This window comes from Oxyura jamaicensis, chromosome 4, assembly GCF_011077185.1.
Source record: "Oxyura jamaicensis isolate SHBP4307 breed ruddy duck chromosome 4, BPBGC_Ojam_1.0, whole genome shotgun sequence".
In the NCBI taxonomy this organism is placed as follows: Eukaryota; Metazoa; Chordata; class Aves; order Anseriformes; family Anatidae; genus Oxyura; species Oxyura jamaicensis.
In genome coordinates, this window is record NC_048896.1 from 80,774,972 (window position 1) to 80,791,521 (window position 16,550).

General features: G+C 39.4%; 1 protein-coding gene across 1 annotated transcript; it reads left to right on the forward strand.

Moving 5' to 3' along the window:
- Positions 1-13,037: 13,037 nt before the first annotated feature.
- On the forward strand, positions 13,038-15,146 carry FGFBP1 (fibroblast growth factor binding protein 1). The gene has a single exon (XM_035326097.1). The coding sequence runs from the start codon at positions 13,947-13,949 to the stop codon at positions 14,661-14,663; it is 717 nt and encodes a 238-aa protein (XP_035181988.1). The 5' UTR covers positions 13,038-13,946; the 3' UTR covers positions 14,664-15,146.
- Positions 15,147-16,550: the final 1,404 nt, after the last annotated feature.

The window sequence follows — 16,550 nt, forward strand, 5'->3', positions numbered from 1 at the left end:
GTCTGCTCTGTCAAAACAGCCCAGCCCAGGGCAGGAGAGTGGCCGACTGCCCTCTTGTCTCACCCTGCTTTCAGAACAGATGCAGACCACACAGGTGCCATCACTGAGGTACTAAGCTGATCCCCTTTTTGTGGACCCCAGAAATTTAATGTGGTAATCCCAATATTAGTGTTTGCAGGCTGGGAAGGTTATCTGATGCCCACACAATTGTGCAGGAGGCTTGGTCAGCGTTGGAAGATCACAGGAGGGAGGCGCAAAGTAGGGTTTCCATATGGATCTGCGGGAAACATTACCTGAGAAGACCATAATGGCTCTCAGACACAAGTGAAGCTGAAGCTCAGGTGCTGAACAGCACCTATTCTTGTGTGGGCTAAAAGTGGCATGGGCTCCATGAGGGTCATCTCCTGAGCGGTCTCTGTCTTCCCCTGGGGCCTGCCTCAGTCTCTGCTATACCCCATGACCCATCCTGTGCTGCTTTCCCTCTTCAGAAAGATGTTCCAAGACCAGCCATCGAAAGTTCTCTGCAGAAATGCACACCACATCTGCTGTGCTGGTAAGCTACACCAGGGTGGCAGGAGATGTTTTGTACAATAAGATAAGAGGTAAGAGCTATTCACGAGCACTGACAACGAACATCATCTGTAACCATCTGCTTTCCGCTGCCTTTTTGGGCCTGAAATCTTTTAAATAGCCGGAATCAATTCAATAGCTTTGAGTTTTGCTCTATACTAATCGCATGATCTTTATTCAGAGTGATCCAGCAACAGAAAGAAATCAAAAACACTGTTTTCCTTCAGTGTAGGTAACTTTTTATAGAGCACTAATTTCACCTCAGCAGCAGCAGTGTCCTTTGGCAGGACACACTTCATATGAATTACAATAAACCAATCACAGTGATTTGATGCAGTGGGCAAACTCATTTTTCTTCCTCACTATTAATGATCATTTTTTTGTAGAGGATTGCAATGTCAATGTTTCTGACTCAGGGAAAATCCAGGTCCAAAATGGAAGATCACCTTATTTCCTTACCATACAACACATTATCCTTCTGTATATATAATGGCCCCTCTTAAACATCTACATACTTGGTTGAACTCGGGTAGTAAAGAGCAGGGTTCAACTACTTTGCAGCTTCCACAGGATTTCAATAAGCAGAGAAAATATACTGTCAAGGACTAGAAATCTGTGTAGAAAAATGACTGCTTTGAGTATCTGTGAGAAGAAAGGCACATTGTAAACATCTCAGAGAAAGAAATCCATCTGAAAAGGAAATCCTCAAGTAATTAGTTTTCTGTCATCATCGTTTCTGTGTTGTCCCCTTTATTCTCTAAAATTATTCAAAACTTAAATAATTGTGGCTATTTAAAGAGACATATAATATAATTACTAGGGTGCTTTCTACAACAGCTTTGTATAAGCACATCACTTGTTGGTCTGTAGACCTGGGAAGTTAAACAACATAACAGGATACTGAATTCAACAAGAAGTTAGTTTCTCAGTTGTAGAAATTGTTTAAAATTGTAATGCATTTTATTGCTGCATTGCCTTCTATTCATACATTTCAGGATATTTAAAAAAATAAAAATAAAATAATAAAAAAAATTAACTTCCTTACATCTCTCTGACATAGACAAATATTGTTATCTACCTCTACAAGGTTAGGAAGCAAAGAAATGTGTAAGGGGGCCTCTGAGAGTAGACATTTAGACAGAAGCTAGTATATTAAATAGTACTGGATGTGTATTTAAGCAGAAATGAAAATTTAACACATTTTTGTAATTCTGATAGCTGAGCGTACACAGGAAAAAAAAAAAAAAAAAAAAAAAGTCAATCCCACACAGGCCCCAGCTTCAGAACTTGAACATGCTGTCAAGCAGAGCCACCCACTACCTGTACGTGCGTGCCTGTGTCTGTATTCAACAAATAAATTAATACACATGCATGTTTTTGCTGGATAAAATTGGCCATAGGTAGAGCAAGCTCTTGACTTCTAATGTGGTTAGGATAGATGCTGTCTGGTGGCAGAGAGGGACTGGGTGATGCCAATGTGAAGCATCAGGTCTGTTCGGGACCAGAGTCCTGAGAGTTCAGGGGGGAGCTGAAAGCTTCCTCAGCTCCACCAACAGCAAAAGCAACACAGGCAGCCTGCTAACTTTGCACTTGAGATAGCTCTTAAAGCAAAGAGAATCACAGCAGTGCCTAAAGCCTCTTCTGTGGCTGTTTTGCCACTACGTTCAGCCTGGGTCAAGTTTTTGCCAGTGGAACCTTTGGAAAAACCATAAACAATCTAATTCTGATCTGTAGTTAAGCCAGGGAACAGATTTCCTCATTTCAACATATCGGACTTTAACCTGGACCTTCTGAGACATTAAGTGTCAGGCATTGGCACGTTGGGCAGATTGTCAAACTGATTGTCAAACTGAGATAGAAGGACAAGTCTTCTGTCAGGGATCCCTCTGCAGTTCTCCCCTGGAAAAGTTATTTCTGATTGTCTCTTTATTATACTGCCACTGCTTTCAAAGATACCTTGCTGCTCTTCTGTGGGAACACTCTGGAAATTAATAAGCTTTCACAGTTTTACTGTTTTTATAATCAATAGGCTAAGTATATTAGATACTATAATCAAATTCTGCACCGCAGGCTCCTTCTGTTTCTCAGGTCTTGCTGCTTATAATTTTATCTGCATGCATATCTGTTTGTCTGCATCTCATTAATTCTTCCAACTGTAAAACAGTCATGCTGCTAAGTACAGATTAATATACACAGTGTGCCCAGTGAATTCAGACTTGCCGATGTGTGCCAGCACAGTTTAATGTAAATCTCCCATCTGAATGCAGCAGTGTTTCTCTGGTGTAGTTATGTTTATATTTAATTAAAACCATTACTCCTTTAGCCTAATGCTGGAGTGAAAGAAGCCTGTCTGATGCACCCTATCTCACTCCCTACCAGACTGAAGGAGCACCCATGGAGCCCTTTTGTTCAATAGACCATAGTTAGGCAGAATGTTTCAGTGAGCATCTCACCCTGCTTTGGAGCAGCTTTGGGTTTTTAATGGTGCTGAAATGTGGAAGGACTAGGGTTTCTTTGCTGAGCTCAGCTGTACCTCAGAAGGCTATAAAATTCTGTTCTCCGAAGGAATTGTCTAGCTCCATTTGTTTTAAAATCTGTGGTCAAAACACGACCAGCAAGAATCCCAACACCTACCTATTCTGAGGACTGGCTTAAAGAAAAAAATTGCAAAAGCACCAGGAAGGACAGTTTTACCATCAATAGTGGAAGTGAGTTCAGACCATCAGACATATTAATAAGGTGGCTTTCAGGCCAAATCCAGCATTATCTGAAGTCTCTCTTCTTTCCTGTCTCTCTTCTTCTATTTTCTACTGAGCCTCAAACATTCGATCAAAAGTGTTATAACATAATCTTTTCTGAGTTACAGGTATATGTCTGATGTTCTTGTGATGAATGAGAGGTACCTGCACTACTTTTGAGAACACTGCTGTTTTCCAGTTCAGCTGTGAGAATGGGCAGGGAACAATCAGTCTCTTCATGTTGCATTTATTCCTCCTGAGAAGATGAGAGGATGGTGTCATAAATAATTATTTTAAATATTACATGAAATAATATCAGACTCAATATATGAAAACTGTGGATAGGCGGTGTGGGAAGCAGTTATATGAAGACTGTTCTTTACTAGGTACAGCCTTCAGCCCTCTTCCCACCCAAGTTAATTAACCAGGATATAGATCCTCTTCACCAACACAGAGGAGAAAATCACCAAATTCCCTGACAGCATGAGGTAAAATATAGATGTGACATTCCCATGCAACCACACAAGAACAAATAGAATTAAGCATGAGTAAAAGGTTAACTTGAATATTTCATATGACAACAGGGGAAAAAGGGTAATTTTAATGATAATTGGAACTGTAACCCTACAATTGTAACACCACTGCATTAGTGGTGGCATTCTGATGTCCTGTCATCTGTTTTCAGAAAATGGTTTGACTTCAGTCTGGCTAAAAAGTGTTGAATTCCCCTTTAAAATGTCCTAAATATTTAGAATATTGCTAATTCTCTGCAAACCCAATAAATAATAATAATAATAATAAACTATTAATAATACCTAATGTTTAGGATTATTCATTTCTTGCTTGTTAATGATCTCCACGTGGAGGAGCTGTAGAGTTAAAAATGATCCAAGAAAAACAAGCTTTTCAAGAACAGCATGAAGAACAGCATCATCATATCTTCTATCAGTTAACTGAGCAAGCCCTAAATCTATCATAAATGCTCTTACTAACCATACAGGTTGCAATAGACCTTGGAAAAATGGGTAAAGAAACCTTTTTATTTGTTGTTAGCCTCTATTTGCTATATATCCAAACATCCTGATCTCAGTATGAAGAAACAGAAAGACTGTAAAGAAGATTTGCCCATTCCCTTTGTCCCTTCTTTATGCTTTCAGAGAGACTTACGTCAGATGTGTGGGCTGGGAGCTTTCAGCATTTTCACAAACCTTTATAGCTATTATTTAGACTTCTTGAGCTTCTAGCAGGACTTTTCAGAGCCTTTTCAAGATGTGAGCTCTTGAGCCTTACAGCCCAAGTGCATTTAAAGGATGTTTTTACTATGTTCTAAGGACAACCCAATGATTACAGAGGATAAACTTTATATCCTGCTTGTTAGTGCATAGGGCCAGCTATGGTGTCTAGCAGTATTTGTGGAGGTATAGCTTGTGTTAGCCCAAGAACACTTTCTCCACATAGCTAAAATAATTTCTTCAAATATAGTAATCTAAATCAAGAAAGGAGTTGCCACAACTGTGACTGTATCTTATCTCTATCTCTGCTGATGTAATTGTAGTGGTTTAGAGGCGTGGAGCCAGGCCACTATCAGAATAGCTTTGCCATCATATTTTTAGTGAGGAGAAGTTCTGCACATGGACTGAACTCTCTGTCAATTCCTTTCCAACTGAAATCCACTGAAATCAAAATTTCTGTTATGTATTTGCAGGACTGAAGTCTCTGTGATGGGTTGACCCAACCAGCAACTAAGCACCTACCTGCTACTGGCTTACTGTCCTTGCCACAGTGGGATGGGGAGAAATAGGGAGGAGAAAGGCAAGAAAAACTTGGGGGGCAAGATAAGCACAATTTAGTGAAGGAAAGAGGAAAAGAAAACCACCAAGTAATGTAAAGACAGTCACTCTCTACCTCTCAGAAGCAGGCTGATGCCCAGCAATGGCTACTCTGGAAAGCCCCCTCAACAGTTTTATGGCACAGGATGTCATTATATGGTATATGGTGGGTCAGCTGGGGTCAGCTGTCCTGGCTGTGCCCTCTCTTGATTTCTTGAGCACCCCCAGCCTCCTTGTGGTTGGGGGCAGAATGAGAAACAGATAAACCTTAATGCTGTGCAAGCACTGCTAAATAGTACCTAAAACTGGTGTGTTATCAGGCTTGCTCTGGTCACAAATCTAAAGCACAGCACCACATGGACTGCTACAAAAAATTACTTCCATCCCAGCCAGACCCAGCACAGTCTCAGACACCATAACGTCCCTGGTTTCCACTCCTGCTTTCGTTTTTGTGGAACAATTTCCTAGTTCCTGATATCTGTTTCCCCATTGTATTTAAAAGGTGTACTTGAAATGAATGTTTATTCCTTATCAAGTGCTAGAAATGTCTTGTTGTACTTGGAACCAGTGCTAAAGACCACAAAAAGTGCCAGGCACTGATAAGCTCATAAGAGTTTATGCAATATATTTTCTCAGTCAGGGTAAGTTCATCTATTCTTCTCACTCCACACACAAATAAACACACCTTTTATTTCAACAAATAGATAAATGAAACTACTAATATTAATGAACTACAATGAAAGGGAAAAAAATATTCAGTATTGTATATTATATATACATTTGCTTATATGCACACATGTATTCACTGGTACAGCTTACGTTATTCACAGAACAGCTTTAAGCTTTATGGAAGGGATCTAGAGAGCGGCCAAAGCCCGGAGCTATCCCTGATAGCAAAAATACACCATTGAAAGCACAGCTGTTCTGACCAGGGCTGTGTTAGATAAAAACTGGGAAGGAAGTCCGAGTCACTTTGATTTCTCAAAGTGAGCGCTAGAAAAGATAATTGCTCCAGCTTGCTTGAAAACAAACAAACAAATAAACAAAAACCCCTCTGTTGATTATATCAGTTCAGATCAGAGATGGTTTATAGAAGCCTAAGGACAACCTTGAAAAAGTGGTCAGCAGCTAGGAAAGACTGTCTTTCTAATATACCATGTCCTGGCTTGTACATACTCCCTTCAACGTTCATTCCATATCATGCTGCAAGCATGCCGAGGTGCAGGTGAATTTCACTGCTGATCTGGTCAATATTTGAAATGTTCCACACCACACCGTAGCCCTCACCTGATCTTGGTTCACTTCACCTGTGCAGGATCAATTAACAGCTTTGCTGCCTGTAAAAAAGTAATTCAGTGGAGACTGCTGTGTATATCAGAGGAAAAAAACTAAAACAGGTGCTTAATTCAAATGTCAAGGACTCAGAAAAAAAAGCCTTACTTTTACGAGTGGGTGGACTACAACTAGAGGAGCTTGAACCTCATTTCTAACCCTTGCCTTCCTTTAGCAACTCCACCAGCATTGACGTTGCCTTAGTGCAAAGGCTTTTTCTGGCCATTCAGTTGGATAATGTTTTCCTGCAATGCTTTAAAAAGAGATCAGGATTCATGACAGCTGAAATAATTTTTTGGCTGTTGGAGTGTTAAATTCAGCGCTTATGGTAAACAGCACTGCTCGTAAAACAGTCCCCTGTGTCCCAATGAGACCAGTGTGATGATTTCATCTGAGTCCAGTTCTTCCTTCTCGTTGACGTGCATGGCTCAACATTACCCGGAGTAGACTCCACTCTGCTGGCAGACAGTAATTTACAATGGCATTTTAAAATTCTTTTACTCATTTTATGGTTCTTAAGAGAATAATCCTTTGTCTGATTGTATCTCTGAAGTTGTTTTGGTCAGACAGACAGACTCTTGCATTGCTCTAAGCTATAAAAATCTTACTATACTAAAGTTCACATGGAAAACAGTCAATAGTTTTTTTCCCTGGCTGCCAAGACAACTTGAGTGTGCCCTGAATATGGTGAACCAATGCTAACAAATCAAGCAGCCAGCTCACTCAAATAAAACCACAGAGAATTGTATGATTGTGCCTGGAGAATCCTTAGCCATGATTGAGATAATGGAAGTGGTAACTTCCATTAGAGACAAAATTAAACAAAAATATGTAAAATTCAGTGCTTGAGGTTAAGTTCTTTCTGACTTTGGAAAAATCAGCAGGAAGAACACCTTTCTGTATAATATCCCTCCATTTTATATTATAGTTTTTCTGTTTTTTTCTTTATCAAGTATAGTCTTTGTATTCTATGAAAGCTAAATTTAAAGAAGAGGAAAAACTTTTTTTGTTTTTTCTTTTGTATTTAAGGACATTCAAATTCTGTGATTATCTCAGATTAAGAAAGAGCAGCCTAAGAACTCTAGGATTTATATCTATCTAATGCTATCTCTTCTTTGGTGACCCTGTAGCATTATCAGATGCAAATAAGCAGGGATCAAATACTTAGAATCTGCTTATTTGGGGATATGTTTTTCACTAACCCTTATATAGTAGCAATTATCTTTATTATAGTACCAGTATTTAATGAATGCATAGATGAGAGTAGTCATGTTAGCTAGTAATGGCAATTATTTATATCTTTTTTATCTTTGAATTGTTTCAAAATGAAGGCAAAACTTCTTGAAGTTTGGTTCAACATACTTCCCACTAAAATAAGGGGAAGCAGGCATCTCAGGTTTTATTATCCTTCTTTGAATTTGCGCAGCCTCCTCCTGCTAAAAATACCTGTGAACCCCATTTGGCAGCAAACAATTCCATCCCTGGTGTGCATGTGGACCTCAGAATTTTCCTCCATGTTACGTAATGAAACAGCACAGATTTCCTCATCACCTCTGAAGCACATCCCCAACAGCCATTCTCCATCCTTGGCTTGGCTTTCCTTAGGTTCATCAAAACCATTTACATTTTTTCCAAACAGCTACCCTAGCCTAAGAGATAAAGCGATTCTCTGTGGATATGAAAAAATAAAAATTAAAAATTAAAAAAACTCATCCTTCTCTCACCTCACTTGAGTAATTGGTGACCAGCACTGGTGGCCAGGGGTAAGCTAGGATCCAGAGGGAGCCAGGCTGAAGAGAAACTGCACCTTGGCGGTAATGAATTTCAGGATACTTTAATCATAATCTTGCCAAGATAATGCAGCAAGTAAACAAAGACTAACCCTGTTTAAAATGGCAATGGGAACCTTTGCATAAATGTATGCTGTGCTGTTTTGCTATAAAAGAACTTTGCCTTTTGGTGTTGCAAGGTGCTCTGCTTTTTATTATCTTATAATTATTATACAACTCTCATACAGGTTCTGCTGTTCTGTCAGCAACTTAAAGCTAACATTTGTTTGAATCAGCTAGTTTTTGTTTGTTTATTCCTCATTTGGGTTTTATGATATCAGTTTTCACCAGGATGCTCTTCTTCGGATTAAGTTTTTAGTTTGGGCCAGTTTGTGAAATAATTGGACACTGTAGTAGTTGCAACAAAGAGTGAATCTAAGCCTTTTTATAGAGTTATTTTACTAATATGAATTTAAATCTAGGTCAGAAATGCCTGAAAATTATTGTTATCTGATGAGTTTTCTTCTTCTTCCTTTCAAATAGTTATGCCTCCATGTAAAATAGTGAACAGATCTCAAAGCACTGAAGCTGTCACTATGTTTGTGATGAACTAGCACCTTCCAGAGGTGTGCCGATAAGCTGTGGATTATTCTGACCTGTTGGGCATGGAAGGTGAGATGCAAAAAAGCTGGCATGATGCCACTGCCTGTGTGACAACTTTCTTGCTGCTATGTAATGGGACTTCAGTGTTTAGGGCTGCTGTCTTCCTGTCTTTTGTAGATACCACATTCACAGAATGAAAAATGAAGTAAAGTTATACCTGTTTGTTTGTTTGTTTGTTTGTTTGTTTGTTTTGTTTTGTTTTTTAAAAAATCACGCTAAACAGGATATTGCATTTGGAGGTATGGGTATGGCAGTCATGTTCGTTAACATACTGAGTCTTTCAGCAGATATTTGCAGCAAAATGGTGTACCCCTACAGGCTGTGAATGATTAAAAGTCATTAATAAACTGTTCAGCAATAGACTAGTTCGTTTTCATTATAGTAAGAATTGCATGTTCATAATGTGTGTGCCTATACACTGAAAGTGTCTGATTTACATGTATTGATGGTGGACGAGAAGAGGATGGAGGGCAAGAAGAAGGCATACTTTAAAATGTTCTTGAATGAAAGAAAAAAATAAAATAAAAAACACCTTTTTTGTTGAAAATTGTGTTACAAACAAGCTTTGTAGCAGGTTTTTTTTACTGTTGTTGACAAATTAGGTGCTGATTAAGCATGATTAATTAGGAAATGAAGATCTTACTTTAATTTTGCATACTTTCTTTTCCTAATGAAAGCTGAGGAAATCAAATATTCTGATCACCTGAAAGTGCTGATGAGGCAGCTCCCAGCAGGATAACTGGGGTGAAGTATGAATAGGTACTACATGGTCAGGTAAGTTAAAGCAGCCATAAAACACCAGTCCATGCCTAATTTTAAAAGTAAAGAGCAATATTCTGGGGAGATATCAATGAAACTGGAGGGTATCCAGGCCAGCCTCCATAGAATGAGGTTACATTTCATGCACCACAATAAGTAAAGATACTTTTACTGGGATTTTGAAATCATCTAAGCAGGTTAGGCAAGAGGTCCATCTGGCCAGGACAGATCATCTCAAAGATGAATTGCCCATATCAACAAGCACTTGGCTGCAGAATTCTATAGATATTTCCCCATGCTGGAGATAGGAGGAGCAAACGTGTCCAGAATGCCATGACATCAGTGAGGGAATATTAAAGCAGCAGAAAGGCAAATCTGCCTCTGCCCAGCCTTTTTCTCTCCCCATCTTCCCCATTACTTATGAAGCAGGAAGACTACCTTGATATGGCCCATCTACAATGGGGCAGCAAACAATGACTGACAATTCAGGCAAAAACTGTCAAAATAGGCAGTTTTCAAAGTGATGAGTGGTGGAAGGCGTCAGTGTTTTCAATACAGTGTGATTATTTTCTCTAGTAAACAATATTTTATGAATATCAGGAAAAAAAAAATAATAACTTCATCTACAAGATTAAGCATCATATTTCCTTTACAGGTAAGGAACATCTGGTGGATCATCCCCTGATAGGAACATCTCCTGACAGACATCTCAGAGAAAGCCTGCGGCAGAGCCAGAGCAGGAAAGCGTAATTCCTTATTATAATCCTAGAGCTTGGTCCCATTGCCTGTGCTTCCTTACATACTTCTTTGTAACCTTCCTCTCCTCTGTCTATAGAAGTTGTTTAGCCAAAGTAGATTCAGACAACGACTTTAGATACATCCTAATTATACCATTGCTCTTAAGGACAAAGGTAGGCAATATATTCAGAATAAATGGAAAGAGCATCTCCAGTCTAGATTATATTTTGCATTGATTTCCAGGTTCTCTTGAAGGGAGAAAGAGAAATGAAGGAAGGAGAGGCTGGAGGCAGAGATTAGAAATAAAAAATAAAAAAAAATAAAAATATAAAAAAAAAAAAAAGAAAAAAATTAAAATCTGAGGCCCTATCTGTCATGTCAGATCATTCAAAGAAATGGATTTGCTGATAAGGGCATAGAGCTTGCAGGCTTCAAAGATTAATGCTTTATTGGTTTGTTTTGTGGTTTTATTTTTGGTGATATGCCCAAATTAACTCCCGAATCTGTCACCCAAAAATCAATTTATAGTGTGCTTACACAAGGCAATGGAGCATGATAAAGACTTACCTGAACTAGTGCCAGAACCTGAGTAGTAACCTAGTGCATGTAGCCACTTTGGCTTGATACTGTCCCCAGGTAATTAGCTCTGGTGAGAGGCTCATTAGTTTGGGCACATGGCCACACTAATGCAGCTGCACCATTTGATGATCCAAGCTAAAGCCTGCAGACACTACTGTGCATGCTGTGTGGTGTCAGTTTGGGATTCCTGAGCAGGATAGTCCCACTGTGTCTTCTCTCCTACATTATCTTTGTTCTCTGATTCCCATCCAGTCTGGCTCGCTGTTAAACATCTTCTGATCCCTGAGTCACCCCTGCTCTTGGCAGTGCTAATCACAGATCTTCTACATTGGGTGGACTTTGCAAATGGTTTCATACCAACTCATGCCAGTCAAAGGCGCACAAGGCAGACCCAGTGCCTCAACTTGATCAGAAGCATCCCAGGGAGCTGAACATTTATGGAAGGTTCAGCAGATAGCTGTGGCACACAGGTCAGACCCTTAGTATTTCAAGTATATGAATCCTCTTCCCCACTTTCTGTCACTCACACATTTCAGAACTTCCCACTTTTTTGGCTTCTGATTTATTTATTTATTTATTTTTACAGAATATGAAGTCTCCTCATCACCAGCCCAGCCCAGACAATGCCATCCCTATACCTTAGTCCCTTTCTCTCATTCTGTTTATGCTCTATAGGAGAGCTGAAGAGGAAGACCTGTTTGTCTTACACCAGTTTCTACTTTCACCTCTACTGGCATCCCACCTTTTTGTCCTGGAACTATTTTCACAGCACACATAACAAATGTCAACGCTGACTCTTCCCCAGTAAAACCCAAAGCAGCCTGGCTATAAAGGCACTAGCTACTCTATCCATTCTGTAAGGGAAGCCAGTTCTCAGCTCTTAATGCATATTTATATGCATTTGTATATTTGCCTAATGCTTGATTTTTCACTGTCATATTCATTTTCAAATTAATATATTAGACATGATCTAATAATGAAATTTCATCAATAACCCATTTCTTTACGTACAGAAATGCTGGCAGAGAGAGAAGCCTGTGGCTCAGTGCTGTGCCAGCAGGTCCCAGCCACAGACCCCATAACAGTCACTGAGGGAGCCTGAATCAGCTTCTGAACTTTATGCTTACGACCATCTCGCTATGACAAATGCTGTCCTTAATGCAGAATAGTTACTTCTTTTAAAATGTTCCCCAATACTTTGTGTGTGTGTGACGGTAGGTAATGAAATGTTCTAAAAGCAACTTTGAAGTGCGTTGTGGAATTATTTGCATTTTGCAAAGACTCACTGAATACTGCTACCCAAATCCTGCTAAGCGCAGTGGAAGTGCAACTTGTTGAGGGTGTTGCAGGATACATCTCTCAATGCCTGGGAAAAGCTTTTTTAGAGAAGCTCATGATCTAATAAAGTTCTTATCGTTGTGCATGAAAAGGGAAGGACTTGGCTAAAGTAACATCTAATTTACGCAAACACACCTTGTCACCCCACCATAGCTGATTTTTGTGTGTGCTGAGAAGGAGAACTGGCATTTTTCCAAGGAGGTGTGTCAGAGGTAAACGAACAAGGCACTGAAGTATCCTATTGTGTTGTAATAGTCTTGCTGGAGACCTGAAGGTGTGTCTCTGCCTTTATAAATACCACACTGCTTTTACAAGTAGTAGCTCCAATCCTTTTGAGAGAGACAGGTTGCATCTTGAGTTATATTCGGATAGCTCCACGTCCTGTGCAAGGTATGTCTTTTAGTTATCTTGCTTTTACTCTGTTCCAGTTATAACAGAAAGTTATGTCAGTATTTATATTAATCTTATTAGCTGCCATATTTCCAATAGAACTGTAAATACCACATTTTATGCAGTGAAAATCTCTGCATGTAGAATAAGACATGAACCAAGTCAGGTAGGGACTATGCAAAAATGGGAGCTGCTCCTATACTGCTGCCTGTGTGTTCTAGGTTAATACACATATGTAACTAAAGATATTTGCAGAGAGTTAAATGCTGAAATAGGTTCCTTCTAGCATGTCTACACACGGATTTCTGCTTTCTAACATGGAAACAGAAATGTCTATGATGGAAACATCTAGAGAGTAAATTTAGGATCTAACCCACTAAATGTGGCATTTAACCCCTCTGCTATTATGGTATGCTCTGCCAGAGCTTTGATCCTGACAGCTGCTTCATAAAGAGAAACGCCTACAGAAATAAATGTACTCTGTGAACAGTAACTTTAGACACAGCCAAGTACACTGCAGGTGCTTTCAAAAGTAAAAAGTAGTTCTGTTTGTTTAATAGTCAAGGCAGTAAAGGATGCAGCTGTAGTTGATTCTTTGGTGTATGAAAAAGCTACTTCTTTCTTTTTCAATAAAAAACTTAAATGTTGGCATAACTAGTGAATTAAGTCAATTTGCAGGATGCCTAGGAAATAATTATGCTCAGCTTAAAACAAGTGGTTTCCTTTCTATTTGGCACATTTTTGAAGAAAAGCCAAAGGTTGGAGTCAAAATGGTTTATGTGACATTCACAAAACGGGAGATCGTGGGCACAGCAGCAGCTTTATATGGTATAACTTAAGATCTGAGACTGACAAGTTCCCAGGTCAAATTTGCTCTGTGTCTGCAGGAGGGACTTTAATTAGGGTACCTCAGTCACTGGGTAGGGGCATGTCCTGGGAAAGAGTCTCTTCTGTAACACACTTCTTTAGGTAATTAAGAAATAGGATCAGAAGGACATACTCCATAGCCAGCTATGTTTCTCAAGAAAAAATATAAAATTGTTCTAGAAATCAAGTATTAGGCACACGAAGGACAGAGGATCTGGCCAGTAGCATCATTTTCATAGGTATTAAGGAGCAGTGCAATAGCAGGTCTGAAATACTGCATGCATCTGACATACAGAGACCTGTATGAAGTAAAAATATTTTAATACATGTATGTTTTTCTGTTTTGAAGTCAGATAACAGACAAAACAGAAACCATGAGAATCAAAAACTTTGGACTTCTTTGTGTGTTGATTCTGGTCTCCCAGATGCTACTGACCAGCTGTGAAAGACAGAAGGAAAGAAAAAAGGCAAGACAAGGCATAGAAAACGGTGGAAAAAAACAAACTGAATCAAACCAAGAGAAAGAAAAAGGGCGGAAGCCAAAAGGAGGAAAAGCATCTCCTAAAGGCAAATTTAAAACCAAAGAAAATGCTGAGTGCACCTGGGCAGTGACCAGCATGGATGCCGCTACCATGAGAGTCGAGTGCGTGAACAGTGACAGCAAGTTCTGGTGCGAGTTCTCTGGGGACCCTTCCACCTGTCCACACTACGCAGCAAACCAGAAATCCTACTGGAAGCAAGTCTCCCGATCCTTAAAGAAGCAGAAGCAGATCTGTCAGGATCCCAGAAGCATCCTCAAATCCAAAGTGTGCAGGAAAGGCCCACAAAGTGCTCACCTCAAACTGACACGCTCAAGCCTCCTAGTGTCGGTGGGTCCTTTGAAAGAGGATGCAACCCACCACAAAAAAGAAGTGGCACAGGTCCCAGCCGCTGCCTCTGAGCCTGAAAAACAGCTAGAGCACAGCTCCCAAGACTGTGTTGAAGACGTCGATTACATTGATCAGAAGAAGGTGGCTGAGGAGTACTGTCCAGAAAGTCTGCTGTCCTTCTGCAACTTTTTTATAACAATGGTGCAAGACAAAAAATGCTGAGGATGTGTTTGTAAATCCCTGTGTCATGAAATTCTTATCTCAACTAAGCTACTGCAAACTCGTCCAGATTTTACTCTTATGTTATATAGTGTATATAAGAACAAAAGTCACTCAGCTGTATATTTATATATTTTTCTGATTTTGTTTTTACACAGCAGACTACACTTGGCATAGTTGAAGATGTTATAGACTTTATTTGCACACAGATTTCTACACAAGTGTTACCAATAGATGTTACGTACTCTGCACAGAGGTGTCTCAATAGTCTCTTTGCCCCTTTTTGAGCTGTGCAGGCCAAAGGGATGAATTCAGTGCTATGCACTTCTTGGTTATGTACTATATACTTTTAACCTAAAAATTATTAAGTAAAATAAACTTCAAAATGTATTCAAAACATTCTCTCTCTCTTTATATTTAACTAGATTTTTCTGTAAATGCAAAGCTTTTATCAAAGACTGACCATTCACAGGATCTAGGCAAAGTCTCGCCTATGAAGTAGTTTTAACAAAACTTCTGCAGTGTTGCAGAATTCAGCTTTCTCAGCCTGAGCGTGCAACATTTTGATCTGAGGAAAATGCATCATCATCAGGTTATCATCAATGTGATAATGACGGGCAGCAAGATTTCCAGATTGTCATAATTTTACAAAGCTTCAGCTTTCCAATCTCATCAAAGGATGTCAGAAAACTTTGCAAACTTCAATCCTCTCATTTCTGCTGTAGTATGAAGCACATTTTACTCTTTTTAGGGCAGATAAACTGAGACACAGAAACAAAATGGCTTGTCCAAGCTTGTATATATGCCCTAGACTGGACTCCTTCCTCAAGCAACTAAAGCACTTATGCTTAGTGCTGCCTGTACTTTCTTTTGAAGTTCCATTGTCTGCTTACTTTTAGACAACACTAATAAATATCTTTCCATGTGTTAGACTTCGTCTGTATTGAAAAATAATAGTAATCCAACCTCTGCAAGCAAGAATAGAGATTTTAGAAAATAATGACAACTTCAGAAACATAATATGCAAGTTACACTTTTCCAGTGGCACTGGGCTGGGAAGGATGGTCTTCTGCCACAGTGATGCACCTGAAGAAACGTGAGCTTTCATGAAATACAATTTCCCCGATCATTTCTAGCAAACTGAAACGGTATTTCTGTCTCTTGAGAAAATGTAGCCTGTTCCCTTCTGTAATTACCTCACTGCTGGTCCTGGATTGACCTAACCTTTTAAAGAATATTTGTAAGATGGGCATTTATGAGTAACTTTTTGTTTAAATCAAAATGTCCGGGGAGGACAACTTAATGTTACTCGGACTTGTTGCTGCAGTAATAGAGGCCCAGGCCGTTATTTAACATCAGTTAGTATTTTCTTTGCAATGAAAAATTAACCTAGAAAAAACATTTAAATTTAGGTGGGACTCCCCAGTAGGAGAGTAGAGGAAAGTGCTATTAAATACACAGCTTTTCATTTTTTAGCTTGCAGGTAGGGACCATGCGTTCTTACACAGGGTTGAAATGAATTCGGGGGGAATCAGAAAGAAGGCGTGGTACCAGCTTTGGCATTAGCCCCAGTGTTTTAAAGAGGACTTTTAGTTTTCTTGATGCTCACATAAGTATTTCATATGATATTCATTTACATTTTTTTTGCTAGTTAAGGTATTGCTAGTGGCAAGTTAATCTCTGTGACTAATGTCTTGAATGTAGGATGCTGCTATTACTCAAGCGAACTGTAGTCTCGGAAGCATTCAGCAGGTCCCTCTTACTGAATTTCCAGTTCCTGCACGTCCTGGGGATCCAGTGGGTGTTTCCAGGCTATGCAGTGTAAGTTCTGTCAGACTGATGCCCACAGCAAAGCCAAATTCCAGTAAAGGGGCATTAGCACTAACTCCT